The sequence below is a fragment of the Strongylocentrotus purpuratus genome, unplaced genomic scaffold (assembly GCF_000002235.5).
Source record: "Strongylocentrotus purpuratus isolate Spur 01 unplaced genomic scaffold, Spur_5.0 spur5_scaffold_2, whole genome shotgun sequence".
Taxonomy (NCBI): Eukaryota; Metazoa; Echinodermata; class Echinoidea; order Camarodonta; family Strongylocentrotidae; genus Strongylocentrotus; species Strongylocentrotus purpuratus.
In genome coordinates, this window is record NW_022145605.1 from 2,307,221 (window position 1) to 2,323,621 (window position 16,401).

The 16,401-nt window shown below is 37.0% G+C and overlaps 1 protein-coding gene across 1 annotated transcript; it reads left to right on the forward strand.

The window, feature by feature from the left end:
- The first annotated feature begins 4,681 nt into the window (after positions 1–4,681).
- On the forward strand, positions 4,682–16,370 carry LOC585743 (replication factor C subunit 2). Its single transcript, XM_785557.5, has 9 exons — positions 4,682–4,887; positions 8,323–8,434; positions 8,817–8,923; positions 9,483–9,584; positions 10,223–10,388; positions 10,763–10,855; positions 11,377–11,442; positions 14,245–14,439; positions 14,908–16,370. Exons 1-9 carry the CDS (start codon positions 4,784–4,786, stop codon positions 15,019–15,021), a joined length of 1,059 nt encoding a protein of 352 aa, XP_790650.2. The 5' UTR covers positions 4,682–4,783; the 3' UTR covers positions 15,022–16,370.
- The last annotated feature ends 31 nt before the right edge of the window (positions 16,371–16,401 follow it).

Genomic DNA, 16,401 nt, shown 5'->3' on the forward strand with positions numbered 1-16,401 from the left:
AAACAAACAAAACAACAACAAAAAAAAAAACAACGACGACAACATCATTTGGCACTTCCATTGTTAAGAACTAAAAATTGAAAACTATCAAGGCAGGGCCAGGGGCGGATCCAGCCGGCGGCAATTAAGAGGGGGGGGGGGGGCAATCCGTGAGAAAATATTGAGCGGTGACACAGCCAGCCGGTGAATAAGCGGGGGAGGGGGTAAGGGTAAGAGCACTCTTCTTCTCCTTTTTTTCTTCTTCCCAATTCGTGAGAAATTCTCTTTTTTTAATTTTTTTTTTTAATATTGTCAAACTTTTGGGGGGTCAGGGGGCGGTCCCGTCACCCCCCCCCCCCCTCCGTGGATCCGCAACTGTATTAAGGGAAGTTTGCATATAAGTTCTTTAAATCACCTCGGCAAGAGGGTGTTACCTCTATATTTAAACTCAGGGCCAGAGTTGTAGCCCTTCTGGCTCTCGGCAGACGACTCAATTTCAATTTAATCGTTTTTCGTTTTTTAATCTGTGCGATGTTGAAATTATAATTGTTTGTCGTAATTAATTAGTTTATCATTTTGCAACCCACTGATTTGTTGCATACTGTGTTCAATCCTCCAAGTTGATAAATGAAAAGGTTAATTCAAGTTGTGCAAATATTCGTTGATTTATTCAGATGTTGTAAAGCGAAGTGGCTACATGTAAATTCACATAAAAATTCATATGTCAAGTCCCTCTTTGAGTGTGTCACCTCCCAAGGTTTCGAAACCCCTTGTTTTATTCCCATAATAAATCATCTACTTTTGCAAGTGATCTACTTCCATAAACATGATGAGAGGAGAGTTAACAACAAATACATTCTAAAAAAGTTGGGCCGGAAAAAACCCTTCCAGACTGACCACATTCCATAACTCTCCCAATTTCTATAAGGAGTGATTTACCCCCAAATCTCTCTTTCTCCCGCCTGAGTTTGATTTTCTCCCGCTGTTTCATAGTAAAGGCTGACGGTGTTCTCTCGAAGGTCATGGCACATAAAGTGAACTTAATAGTTGTGATGTGGCAATGAAGTGTTCACTGATGGAAGACAACCTGCTATCAGTGTGTGTCTATATTATCAAGTTATGAATAATCATAACATTTTATTTGTGTTATATAGCATGTACGGTATATACGGGGCTTTATAACACAAATAAAATGTTATGATTATTCATAACTTGATACTTGGTCAAGCCATGTATTAGAATTACTTACAACACAAAGAGTTTATTATTTATTATTTCATAACTTTAGACTCGATTTCAACCGCGACAACGATTAATGAATATTGTAGGAACGCATATGCTTCCAATATGTTAATTTGAACCAAATTCATGACCCCATACCAAAACTTTGTAATACCTTTAATCCTTGTCTGAATTCATTTTCTCCCCCTTCCGCGGAAGTTTTAACGTTTCATTAAATTATTAGAGAAAGAAGACGATTCGTTCTACCGTTCTCGACTCGTCTAAATGAAGTTTTCCCCTCCCGCGCAAAGCGCGGAATTTTTGGCGTTTCTTCAAAATATGCAGAAATGAAGACGATTCGTCGTACCGTTGTTGACTCTTGTTTGAATTTAGTTTCCCCGAAAATTGTAAACCTCTGATTTCTTTAGCTGATATTATAGAAAAGTGAAACTTCGAGAACATACAAGTTGTAGTCACTCTCGAAGTCGTCACAGCGGATAAAAAGTCACAGTTCGTAGGGAAAAATCTTGTCGGCCGACCGACAATAATTATACATCTCACCGACTTCAAACCCCGGCCCCCCCACTCAGGTTTCGAAATGACCGCATGCGTGTTGCCAAAATGTCCGGTAAAGGGGTACTTTTCGTGCGACAAAGTCCGGCCCGAGAATTGTAAAAAAAGGGGTGTATTTGACTTTTCACCCGGAGATTTCTTTAAAAAGGGGGTGTTTTTTCTTTTTTTCTCTCATCTCTTTGGACTCCTGAGAAATTATTCCGAATTTAGGGGGGTACATTGAGCATTTTTTCTGATTTAGGGGGGTCTCCAAGGCAGGAAAAGCCCGCGAAAAGCCCGCGAAAGGGGGGTTCGGAAATGTTGGCAGTCCTCAGATAGGGGGTGCTTTCAAAAAGAGGGAACGAGCATATGCGTACCCTAAATAACACTGAGTGGGGGGGCCGGGCTTCAAACTTCTGCATTGATAAGGGACAAGAGGATCGAGCAAGAATATCGACACAGCAACATATTTAACCGTGTCTTTCTTGCTCCCTTGACGAGACGACTCCACCCAACAAACCCCTCTCTCTTTTACTCCCACTCCTCCTCTCTCAGGCTCTTACCTCCCCTCTCTCCTCTCTTTCACCCCCGTTTCTTTTGTTTCCCTTTCCTCATTTTTCTTCTTTTTTTCCTTTTCTTTCTTTTCTTTCTTTTCCTTTCTTTCTTTTCTTTTCCTTTGCTTTTTTTCTTTTCTTTCCCTTTCCCTCTCTTTTTTTTCCCTCCCCCTTTTCTGTTTTTCCCCGAATTTTACCGAAATTTGTCGCACCCCCACACCCCCCACACCCCACACCCCCCCCCCCCCCCCCCCCCCCCCCCCTTTGGCGACGCCCCTGCCTACAAGCTCAGGACATTCGACAATATTTGATTTTCTCTTCTTTAATAAAGCCCTGGAATAACAATTAGACTTGAAACTGCTTTACCATGAACCTATTATTGTTTCTAATCACCTTGTTATTATAAGTAATAATGGAAACTTTAGATAGGCTACTATAATTATGAAACCGAAAGTATGATAGGCCTAACCATTTTTGTAATATAATCTCTTATAATGACTATTATCATTCATCATCCTAGATTTGTTTGATGTACCAATTAATTAATTAACTAATTTGGGCTATTTAAATCAATACAACTGAATGATACGCGCCGTTAAAAATAAAACAACAACGGCTACAATTAGCGTCATATTCAAGTGGTTTTCATATCTCCCATGGGGGGTGTTTCACAAAGATTCAAGTCGAACTTAACTCTAAGTTGGACTTAAATATTATGGAGAGCCATTTGTAGCCTTATAATGAAATACATTCAAAAGCAAAATTCAAGTATTTTAGACTTTTCATAAATTACACATCAAGAACATGAAATCTCCCAAGATAATAGAAATATGAATGATTTGAATCAACATTTTATGCCTTTTAAAATTATTTTTACCAAATATTTTCAATGATGCTAACGGCTTTCCATAATTTTTAAGTCCAACTTACAGATAAGTTCAACTTAGGATCTTTGTGAAATACCCCCCCTGGGGGGTGTTTCACAAAGATCCTAAGTAGAACTTAACTCTAAGTTGGACTTAAAAATTATGGACAGCCATTGGAGTCTTTAAATGAAATATATTCAAAAGCAGAAATTCAAGTATTTTAGACTTTTTATTAATTCCACATCCAGAACATGAAATCTCCTTGATGATAGAAAATATGAATGATTTCAATAAACAATGAATGCCTTTCAAAATAACTTTTACAAAATATTTTCAAAGATGCTAATGGCTTTCCATATTTTTTAAGTCCAACTTAGAGTTAAGTTTGACTTAGAATCTTTGTGAAACACCCCCCTGGTCTTATATAGAATAAATAATTGTTGGCGTAAGGTCTCCAAAATTGAATTTTGTCAAGGCCAATGGATCTGCTCAAGGTCGGAGTCTCGACGGCTCAAAATATTCCAGCAAAACCCTTTTTTTTCTTTTTTCTTTTTTTGCCCCCGGAAATGTGAAAATCGCTCCGTTTTTTCTGACAAAACATGGGAAATCGTGGAACCCCCCCCCCCCCCGGATTGACGCCCATGATGCTGGGGATGGGCCTATAATTGCAGCCGGATCCCATGCCCTATTAAAGACCGTATGATTTCTTGTAGCCTATTTATTAATTGATTGAAAGAGTTTGGTTAACTATAATTTTATGCGGGTGATTTTTGCTCTCCCTATTTGAATTAAATGATGCATGTGGTAAAGCGGCGTAGCCACGAAATGGGAATGCAAGGGGCCTCCATATTTTATTTTTTCTATCTTATTTTTGGGGAGGAACAGTTGGAAGGGCACAAGAAACTAGTTGGAAAATCGCTTGTTTAGTCCCGGAAGAGGGGGGGGGGGGGGTACTCACATTTTAAGACATACGTGGGTGTGCCGCTCTAATGTGTCACTTTTTTCACACAAAAATCTCTGAACATGGGTCCCAATTTTAACAATAATATCCCTAAACATGCATGGTCCGTTTTTATGGCAAACACCCGAAAATAGTGAAAAATGGGCCTTTTTATTTCGAGAAAAATCCCCTCAAATTACCCTTAAAAATGGGTAGGGGTTTCGAGACTTGAGCGGCACCCCCCCCCCCGTTCTAACCAAATCTAAACACCCCCCCCCCCGGGGGGGGGGGGGGGGTTCTTCGAGTGAACACAAATTAGAGGCTAACTTTTGCGTGCGCACGCCTGCGTCAGGCCGATGTAACTAGAAATGAACAATAATCTGGACAGAGTAGCATCTCTTTGCTAGCTTGATCCCTAAAGATTTATTGTAAATTTTGTGAAGATAAAAATACAAATGATGTATTTTTATATGTAAATAATATTTTTCTTTGTCCAAATAGTTTTTTTCGAAATCTGCAGTCAATCTGTATGTTTTTTCTTTAAAGTTTATAAACAATATTTCGAACTGTTTCGAACGAGCCTCTATCTCGCTCTCGCGCGAAAGTTGTGTGAAAATAAGTATTATTTTTCATGTTTGTACTATTCAATTAGTAACAATACATCTTCTAAAATGGATGAAATAGAATCAAGCCCTGCGGTGGATCTCAAATCCAAGTCAGGAGAGTCTGTGAAAGCCGGAGGATCTGGAAAATCGGCATCCTATGAAATGCCATGGTAAGTATTCTCTATTTTGGTCCCATTCACCTTTAAATATGTTGCCTACACTGTCACTAGTTATGAATGAAGATGTGATTTTGATCGGTCAGTTCTGCTAAGATTGACTTTTTCTAATGTACATAAGAAAACCTAGGCCTACTACACGTCTAAACTCTAATTGGTTTGAATGTCAATTTTTTTTTCTCAGAAATTAGATTACAAAACAAAAACAAGCAAAATCAATCATCCTGGCCTGAATGACCTGATGATTGAATCTTTGGCGCTAACCAATGCTAACTGTAGTTCCGTATCCATTTTTTTTTTAGCAGTTTCATATCCATTCTTAGCAAGGGAATTTTAGCCCAATTTTTTACTAGTTTTAATCATAATCATATATCACATATTCCACCTGAATTTGGATCACATCCGACATCGGGAAACCTCCGTTTAAGTAGTCATAATTATGAAAAAATAAAATTCCAATTAAAATTCCCGTAATGGCGATAGATGTATACTGATTTATCTTATACATCATATATGCAAAGCAAATTCACTGAGAACTTACCCTAAATCACAAATTTAATTAATAAAGAGATTTTTTTTTTGCCAAAAATGGCACTGCCACTAATTGCCCACTTCCGTACGCGAAATCTCTCAAAATTGAACCCGGCCGGGGCGGGAAGGGTATCATTAGCACTGGTATGTTCTATCGCTGAAAGCTTGTGGGCCTCTGGAGTTGTCAACATTCAATCACAAATTACATAAGCTTTCCGATAATACCACACTTTAAGGTGGTCCCTACCGGTCTCATAGTTAATTTCGTAAAAACAGCACAAATAATCGCTCATACACGGTCAAAATTGCTCTTACTACTGAGCTCAAAGGTGATTTTGAAGACAAAGACAGATCGGGTTGACGGTGATTCTGATGTCAGAAGCTTTGTAAAGTTTTCCAAATAAGGTAAGTGCTTATAAATATTCATGAGAGGTGAATCACAAATAAAGAAAGTGAAATTCATCCGCCCCTCGTATTGGCACACACTGCACAAAAGCATGTTCGCTGGTGACAAAGAGTCCAATGCAGCCAGAGGGTGATTTTGCAATATCGCCCTCATGCGGTCATTAGGGACCCTAGTTTAAGGCTTCGATGTCGACGTCGTCGCTCAGTACCGTCTCTACGACTATGCTTGCAACTCAAACTGAAGTCATCAGTCCAAAATTATGCAAACTTTGTGTATGGTTTATGGTATCGTGCACATGCGTAATACCATAAACCATACAAAAAGTTTGCATAATTTTGGACTGATAACTTCAGTTTGAGTAGGCAAATTCATGCAAAAAAATATATTCAAAAAATTGACTTGAAAACACATCACACAATTAGTCTGAACCGAGTCAGGAGCAAATTTGAAGAAATTATATTTTTAAATGTTGTAAAACCAAAGATATAAGAAGAAAACTGACCAAGTATCTGTACTAAAAATCGTACATGTAAAATTGGTCGTACACATTCGACAGCTCTAAATGACGCGCACGGTTGCGTTACGTGCGTTCTCGAATCCAAAAGCATACCTCACACACACACTCTCACCATACCGCGAATGGTCCGTCTTGGGGAGCTAGCCGGCTGAGAGTTTGCAGCGATACCAACGCAGCTTCGGAGCTCCACAGCGCGCCATTTTAGCGGGACTCGGAAAGGTTTGCGATGGGAAGGCAGCGGCCTAGCTTTTTGCCCAAACAACGCTAGATCGGCTGCTGGCAAAATGAAAATAACTACGATCGAGAACATCGTCGGTTTCTTAACTTTTCAGTGAGATAATTCTGAATTCTAATTGAGACTATATAATAAATTAAATCGACAAAGAAACCTCGGTAGAACTCTTATAACTATACAAAAGCTTGTTTATTTCTTCATTTGACATTTTGTTTTCGACCATTTTTTCGTGCGCGAGTCAATGTAAACTACTATTACCAAACTTTCAACACGCAAGGAACGGGGAACACTCGCTGACCTCGTAACAAATTCGTTGCAAAAAAAAAAATTCAAGGGTGATTTTGAAGCAGTGAAGAACATTGGCGCTGCAATGCGCAGAAATATACTTGAAAGAAACTTAAAAAATAATACCTGAATTTTCAGAAAATCGTATTTGTATTAGTGTACCTAGATGTTACTCGTTTATAAATCAGATTTTATGAAGATTTGTCGGGAAAAAATGTCATTTTTTTCCGTTTGGTGGTCATTTCTAGGCTAATATTTCAGAAGTTGCATCAGTAATGGGCCCGATGTTTCTCTTATCGTACTCGCATGTTATTTCTACATAGATTAAACATAGGATGGTTAAGGGTAAGACCAGATAACATTATAAAAAAGATATATCCTTCCACCCTCCCATATCCAAGTTTTGGGCTGATTATTGCCGACCCACCGCAGCAAGGCCATTCAGATTTTCGTACGCTCGCAAAGCGCCCTCTAGTGCCCCATGAATGTGCCTAGTTTGAGGTGCAGAGCTATAGCTTAGAGACGGTACTGAGCGACGACGTCGACATCGAAGCCCTAAACGGAGGTTTCCCGATGTCGGATGTGATCCAAATTCAGGTGGAAAATGCAATATATGATTATGATTAAAACTAGTAAAAAATTTGGCTAAAATTCCTTTGCTAAGAATGGATATGAAACTGCTAAAAAATGGATACGGAACTACACTAGCGCCGAATCTTCTTCTTCTTGGCTTACTATCCTCCAGTTTGGAGAACTGCAGTTGGTGCAGGTGTTGGTAGTAGGTCTACACATATAAAAAGGATAGTGAAAGTGAAAGTGAAAGTGAAACAGAAAGTGGAAGTGGATGTTGAAACTGAAGAAAAAAAAAGTGAAAGTTGCAACGAAAATCAGAAAATCAGAAATAAATTAAATGATGACGCAATATTTTAACTTGAATTTTGAAAAGTTACAATTAAATTGTTTATAAGAAGTTAGATGCTATGCTATTTTCATTATTTTTATAAAATTAATTGTAAGCCTGGGTCAAAATGTTTAACCGACGTATAAACAACCGCATTCATCAAAACCGTTTAACATTTCTCCCGTTTATTTTTGTGCAGTTTGTTACATGTGTTTTGTTTTTGTTTTTTAAACTTCATTGCCGATACGGAACTCCTAAATTAATAATTATTGACAAGACTTTATTGCCGATAAGGACAACGAAGACTTGCCAATAATTATTGTTTTTAGATCTCCGTAGGGGCAACGAAGTCTTGCTGATAATTATTGATTTTAGATCTCCGTAGGGGCAACAAAGTCTTGCCAATAATTATTGTTTTTCTTACTTAGAGGTTGACTGCCGCTGAAATTGACACAGCCATGAATTACATAACATTAGTGAGTCAAATGTATTTTAGACTAGTTACACAGTTGTTTTGTTAGTTCATCTTTTCTTTCAATCTTGTCCTTGTTTAGGGTTGAGAAGTATCGTCCCACAAGCCTGTCTGATGTCGTTGGAAACGAGGAGACAGTTTCTAGATTAGAAGTCTTTTCCAGAGAAGGCAATGTTCCTAATGTCATTATTGCTGTAAGTATTCAAGGCAGTTTTTATGTTAGATTGAGGTTGTAGAGTTGCCTGCCATATATGTAGCATATGCACTGAGAAAGCTTTAGTTGGATAATAAAAATAAAGATAAATAATAAATGAAAGATAATCAGTGATTCGTTAACTCACTCTGTATGGTAAACTGATGCTTTTATAGTATCTGACTAAGTACTTTATCCAAGTATCTCTCCTTGCCTAGCTATATTATGTGTAGGTGTAAGAAAAACATTTCTTTCAATCCTTTTGTTACTATATACTGGATGCTCCAAAAAAAAGGGTAATGGATATGGAAGTGCAAAGATACTCTAACCTTTTATGTGGATATATTTAATGTGTTGTATCATGTTTTTGTGTGAATGATCAGGGACCCCCTGGAACTGGTAAGACTACAAGTATTCTGTGTTTGGCCAGGACCATGCTCGGAGCATCATTCAAAGATGCTGTCCTAGAAATGAATGCATCAAATGAAAGGTGAGCTTTTGTTTGTACCCTGGATAAATCATCTTGTCAATAGCTCATTTTGGATGCCTCATTAGAAAAACGAAAAGAAGAAATGAAACCTTTTTAAAAGTTTTTTTAAAAGGTATTTAAAACTATTAACAAAGATTGGTTTTTGAGTAATCATAAACTACAATCACAATGCGGTCACTTGGGTGCTTCATCATATTTTTGGTTTAAATTATGCACATGTGTTTGGACAATGCCATGTCTCATTTGACATATGCCTATTTTACAAACATTTAACTTGCAAATTAAAACTCTACTCTGATGTTTGCACAAAATGGTGATATATATTGAAAAATGAAAAGTCAGTAGTGATATTCTTTTACGTTCTAGCTAATTCTATTTCATAACTTGTCCATGTATTTTTTTTTAAAGCATGAGTTTGAACCAGTATTCAGCAAAACTATTCTAGAATTTGTAGTTTGTACAGATCATGCAATTACCCAGTTAGAAACAATGTTTAAAACAAATAGTGTAAACAATCAAAATTGATTCAATTGATTTCTTAAACAATTTATAATTACAGAGGAATTGATGTCGTGAGGAACAAGATCAAGATGTTTGCCCAGAAGAAAGTAACCTTACCCAAAGGAAGACATAAGATCATCATTCTAGATGAAGCAGACAGGTATTTATCATTTCTCAAAGAAGTTCACAGTTCACACCATATGTTGCCTAATAACGTGGATTAAAACCAGTTAACCTTTCTCCTAGTCTTCAATAAAAATGTTTTTTTTAGAGCTCTACCTTCTTTAGTGTGACATCAAATTTGTGATCATGTCAATAAGGCTGCAGTTTTTACCTCACGGGGTTATAATCCTGGAGGAGGTAATTTGGGGCTTTTAGGGGGTAATGAATATACTCTATGGAATGAACAAGACTTGTGCTCTTAGTAATACTAGCCCCTTGTTCTCACCAGGAGCCTGCATTGACTGGGAGGGATACAGTCCTGGGACCCGTTTCACAAAGCCTTTTTTTCAATGACAATTGTAAAAAATCAGTGACAAATCTGTTGATAACCAATCAGAACCAAGGATTTCAGTAGCTTATAACAAAAACTGTCATTTGTCACTGATGACAAGTTTTGTGAAACGCCCCCCTGATCATTTATATTTGGAGAGGATAAACTCGAATTAGCCTAGAAGCTAAGTTACCAGGCATTTGGACTTCTAAAGATGAAAAGATTATTACTTTGAAAAGAAGATTAAAATAATTGATCTCAATCATGATATTTAATACCGGTACTCTTGTTCTTGCTTCCTATAGTATGACAGGTGCAGCTCAGCAGGCCATGCGTAGAACAATGGAGGTCTTCTCAAAGACGACACGCTTTGCTCTCGCTTGTAATGCCTCGGACAAGATCATAGAACCCATCCAGTCACGATGTGCAGTACTGAGGTATTCCCGACTTAGCGACTCACAAATATTGAAGGTGATTGTTTGTACTTTTTCCTCCCCTTTTGTGTTTGCTACATTTTATTTTGTCCTCCACAGAATGGAAATTCTTAATTCTGTGTAGTTGTTACAATAACAAAAAATTTAGGAGAACATCTCCCTCATGACACACTATTGACATTTTTAGAACTGCATGGAAATGTTCAGTTGATGTGTTGTTCCATAATGATGTAAAGTCTGGTACATGTATTAATAATAGGAGCTTTAAAAAACTGATAATATTTAGAAATGATTATGTTAGATATTGGTGATCATGCTATCCTAACAATGATGCATGCTGTATGTAATTTTGATATTGTTTAATATATGTTGAATGACCTTTGGTTGATTTTGTTAATTTTTCTTATCTAGCGATTACTTGAGATTTGTGCTGCAGAGAATGTTGATCATGCTGAGGATGGTTTAGAAGCTATCATCTACACAGCACAGGGTGACATGAGACAAGTAAGTAATCCTCTTTAATACGAACATGGCTTGGTCAATAGAAGATAATGTATAGATGCAGTATAGTATTACAGAATCCAGTTTCAAGAAGGAAGATGAGAAGTAAAATGAAATTCCATAATGTGTATTTTATTTGGTAATTTCTTATATTGCATAATTAAAGAAAAGTTAACTGGCTAGACCTCTGGTCCAGTAGTCCTTGTACCCACTTCCAGATCGTCATCATTTATTAAAGTCAGTATTTTCCCTCTTACAAGAGGTAACTGACTTTCATGCTAAGATGACACGACCTCAGTACACTTCTTGTCTCGAGCATCCTCCTCATTTAGATCAACCTTAATGCTTTCTTTCTTCACCATATCTTTCCTTTCTTTGGTCTTGATTTTCCCTCTTATGTTATCCACTTCCACATCCCACGCTCTTTTCACAGGTTTACCATCTTCCCTTCTCGACACATGACCCACCCATCAAACTCAATCAACTTCTCTTTATGTTTATTTGATATATTTTTCTATCCACAGGCCATCAATAACTTGCAGTCAACATATGCAGGCTTTGGATCAATCACCAGTGAAAATGTCTTCAAGGTAACAATCTTTATGTTTGTCTTGTGAGTGTGAGTGTGTATGTAAGCAGTATTCCCAGGAGATTGATAATAGCATTGTTAAGTTCATTGAAGCATTCACATAATGTACCATATTGATGTAAAATGTTTTCATTTTAAGTTGTATGGTATGAACACAGAGTCCCTTACTCCCACATGGAAATCATACTGTACGAATGTTATGTTGTAGGGGCAGCCACATACTCCTGCAGACTCAGTGTTAGTTACAGTGTTGGGTCTAGTGTTGACTTTGATTAATCTTAAAAACTGTAATCATCGCTGGAGCATATGTCATTCAATCAACCGACATAATATGGAGGGCAAAAACGTAAATCCATATTTTACCAAGATGTTCAGAAAAATGTGGGCTTTCAAGGAAACACAAAGACTTAACTCCACCCAACACCCCATTGAAGTCAATGGCTAGTGAAACATAGACTTAACTCCTTAAAGACCATCAATACTACTGGGTCAGAAGGGATTAGACCACACAGCAAGGTCACTGACAGGTGGCTATCTCATTAACTCAGCTCTCAACTAACATAAGAAAGAGAGGATCATGGGGGACCAACAGGCACCGATTGAGGAAGGTTTCTATATAGGGGGAGCAAGTAGCTACAATTAGGGATGTCAGACGCTCGCGCTGCAATCCTGAAATCGAGCCATCAATGTGCGTACGAGCCAACGGTGATTGTAGTCGAAATAAAAACATGCAATCTTTAAAAATTCATTAAAAATCAAAATTAGCAGGAAAAAACTAATTGATTAATAATTACCGTAGATTAAAGTTGTATTCCAATATTGGAAGCATTTTCTTCACAAGAAGAATCGTAGAATCAATCAAAATATGGCAGTAAAGATGAGCTCTAATTCGCCCATTGGCCCTTTGCAAGCGTTTGAAAGGCATTGCTGCAGCCATGGCACTGCTTTTCTGTGACTCTCTGAAAAACTGCGCATGTTTACATCTAAATCTGGAGGTGATCCCGGGGTCACACAATGCCCAAATTTGGACATGCCATTCATGAAACTTAGAAAAGTTGACCATGCGCGTTGACTTTTTTGCCTACCCCATACTTTTAATATATTTGAGCAGTAAAAAAAAGTTCCAATTTATAGCGATCTTTTTCTTATAAAAATGAACTTTTTGCAAAAGTCAATGTTAGTATATTTATAAGTGATATCCAAGCTATCTTTGAGCCAAAAATCTAAGGGAAATTCATTCAGGATCATCTACAGATAATCACAAACTTCCGATGTATACTACCCAAGACTGAACAACCGTAAGTCTTGACACTCGCCCTCAACCCCTGGTGATTCTGTGCTGAACACGTACGGACCGAACGAAATATTTGCAGCTAGAAACTACTTTCCATGGATAAATTGAGAATTTTGATCGACTACAAATGTTGAATATAAGTTTTTCATAATTAAAGACTCCATTATTAAAGCAATAACTCAGTATTTATTATAGAAAAAGAAGTTGAAATGTTGAATGTGTGTACGAGTGAAATGCCGGGAGGAAGTATAAATGAAAGAAAAGCGTGATGTTATCATCAAGCCGCAATGGCCACGTGCGCGCACGTAGAAATTTCCATTGTAAGCGCCGGCATGTGGCTCTTCTTCTAAGTGTACAAACTCCCTCTTTAAAAAAGGTAAAATGCAAGAAATTATTAAAACAATGTTTCAAGGGAAACTAAACACTGTTTCGAGGGAAATTAGGTAGAAATGAGAAATTCTAGTGACTCAGCTGTAATTGTAAATATACAGGTGTTATTCTCCTGATACATTTGTAACATTACAAGAGGTTTTCTGGACATTTACCATATTTGTTTTCCTTTATCAAAAAGCAATTTTACATGTACTTGGAATTGATATATTTTTCCACCATGAATGCCAGAATTTTAATCCAAGTTTACATTGAAATATCATCTTATATTTGTATCGCTGATTATTTGAAAATCTTTACTTGAAAATCAGCGATCCTCCAGATCCTCAAGTCGATCCTCAAATTTTATCAGGAAACATTTTTCCTGTGATATATATATATTTTTTTTAATCTTCGTTTTTCTTTGTTTTTCTTTGTTTGTTGCCATGGCAACCTTATATTTTAATTTTAAAAATGTTGTGGAAAGATGTCCCTGCCATTATCTTGGAATGCAAAGTGTTTTGAGTAGCAATTTGATCTGGAAAGTAAATACCAGTATATTACTTTTTAAATATTTTCTTATTTTCTTTGTTTTGTTTCCATGGCAACAATATATTTAATTTCAAGGTTTCTCTTAAAAATGTTGATAAAAAGAATATAATGAAGAAAAGTTCTGTTGAAATTTCAATGAGAAACAAGATATATTTTTTGAGATATGGCACATCAAACAATGCTTGCAATGTTGAGGTATGTACTCTTTACTATGTACTTAAATTACACTCGGTGCCATGCTTACATTGTAATTTCCTATGCAAAAACTTCAGGAAATACCCCTAAATGAAAATATTAAAAAATTAATATCTCGAGAATCGATTTATATTTTGACTCCATTTTTTTTCCATATTGAATGATAAATTGTGTTCTCCAAATACAGTGCAAAATTGTCATGATTTAATGGACTTCAATTTTTAGTCTAACATCCCTACTACAAGTAGAACAGTGAGGCTTTAAGGCCCAAGTGCTCAGTGACACATAAACCACTTTTTCTCAAAATAGCCAAAACGGAGTTACGTCTTTGTGTCACTGACCTCTCTATGTTATTCTTCACAACTTTACCATTGTCTTCCCGCGCCCCCCTAGGTCTGTGATGAGCCCCACCCTCAGCTGATCAAGTCTATGTTAGACCACTGCGTAGAGGCGGACATTGATAAGGCCTATGAGATCATGCATCACATGTCACACATGGGCTACTCTGCTGATGACATCATCACTAACATCTTCCGTTCCTGTAAGACACATCAGATGGCTGAATACGTCAAGCTAGAGTTTATCAAGGTAAGCTGAAACTAGGTGGTTCCTATAGAAGTTGATATGATTAATTTCTTATCACTGTGGATTGTATTGATTCTGTAGAATATATCTAATGCTTTGAATCAAAGGCAGCAAATTGAAAGCAGCAAATCGAAGGCAGTTGGTTTCATGTAATTGTTTGCCATCAAGAGTATGATAGATGATTATATGATCTCTTAGTATATTATAGAGAAGTGATTATGTAGCAGTGGGTGTCTGCTCTTTAACTGATTAAAATTGTGATGTCAGTTCGTTAATATTTTATTGTAGAGAAACTTATTTGTAATAATCTATTTTGTAATTATGAAATATAGTAAGTAATCAATAACTGTGTAGACTCTAAAGAGAGTTTGGCATGTAGTAATGGATCTCTTCTTTCAATTTTGCTTAAATCTTCAACAAACCTGTAGGATATTATCAAACCCATATGTCTTTTTTTTTTACCCTTTTCAGGAAATTGGAATGACACACATGAGGATCGCAGAGGGAGTAAACTCAATTCTTCAACTCTCCGGTCTCCTAGCAAGGCTGTGCCAGAAAACAGCTGCCCCCTCTGACAAAGCGTGATTGCTCCATCACCAATCACAGGATATTTGCATCAAAAGGATGAGCTATGAAACTGTCTCCTATAAGAAAAAGGACTATCATGCAGAAATACATGAAACGTGTTTTCCTTCATAAGTTACATTTCCCTGATGCACTTGAATTGTTACCCATGGTATTATGGGTAATCATAAAAAAAACAGGGGCCTCTTGTATAAAGTGGACTTTGCATTTAAACGTAAATCCCATATACCCATTCCCAACTGGTTGAAAACAAAGTTACATAGATTTTTTAAATTCCTTTTTCAAGAGGCCCCAGGTATGGAAAGTTTGAAACTAGAACAAATATGGAGAATATGAATAGACCATGTGATGTTTGAAGCAAGATATGTTTCAGTTGTCATGGATGTTCTGAGAACATTATCTTATGATAATGACTTGTTCTATTGATATCTGATCATACTGCTCCTGAAAGCTGCAAGCTTTGAACTCTGACCTAGGCATTGATGATGGTAGTGGCCATCCTCAACATTCTTTCATTATACATGGAATTGGATGAAACTGCTTCTAGATGTAACTAAATGGTGTAGCATTAGGTGATATGTTGTCTTGCAGACCTTACCAAATGTGTAACTTATCCCAGAAATATGTGATTTCAAGATGTTACATATCTTCCTAACCTTACTGAAAAAATGTACTTTGGTTGTGGTTATTTTACCTGACTGCCAAGAAAGCATAAATGCTTGTAAGTAAGCAGCCAGATGGCCGACGGATTTAGGTCCTCTCCGAGGGACCTGGTAATGAGGATTAATGCCTTACCAAAGGGCACTAGCGCATTGGTTTTGAACCCGGGTCACCGGATTACGAGACCAATGCTCTACCGACAGAGCTTTCGCGCCTCCGTCTCATACATATCTTGGAATGCAGTAGCATATGTCATAATGTTTGCGTATGTGTATTATCCATGAATCACTGACTTAGTATGATGTGCTGCAGGTCAAGAACTTCTAGAAATTCTAGTTTTACCAACAACCAAAAAGAAAATAGGGGACACATGAGTTGTTTGTCAAGTTTATATATAACCCTATGTTCCAGATGGAAGTCACACAAAAAAGTATTTAATCCTGCGAGGCTTAAGGCTGGGTATTGTACGATCATAGTACGATGATCATTAGGACCCAATGGTAAACCAAAATCATTCTACTTGTTGGTCGTGTTTCAAAAGAATATTGTGCATCAAAGGCAGTATAGCTGGCCAGACTTTTGTACCAAAGCATACAATATGTACAGACAATATCATTGGAAGTCATAAATCATGTTATGTATTATATTTTGTAAATAAATGCTTTACAAGGAGCACAATATCAATTTTATCTTGATCAAAATTTTTAATTTGTGACTACT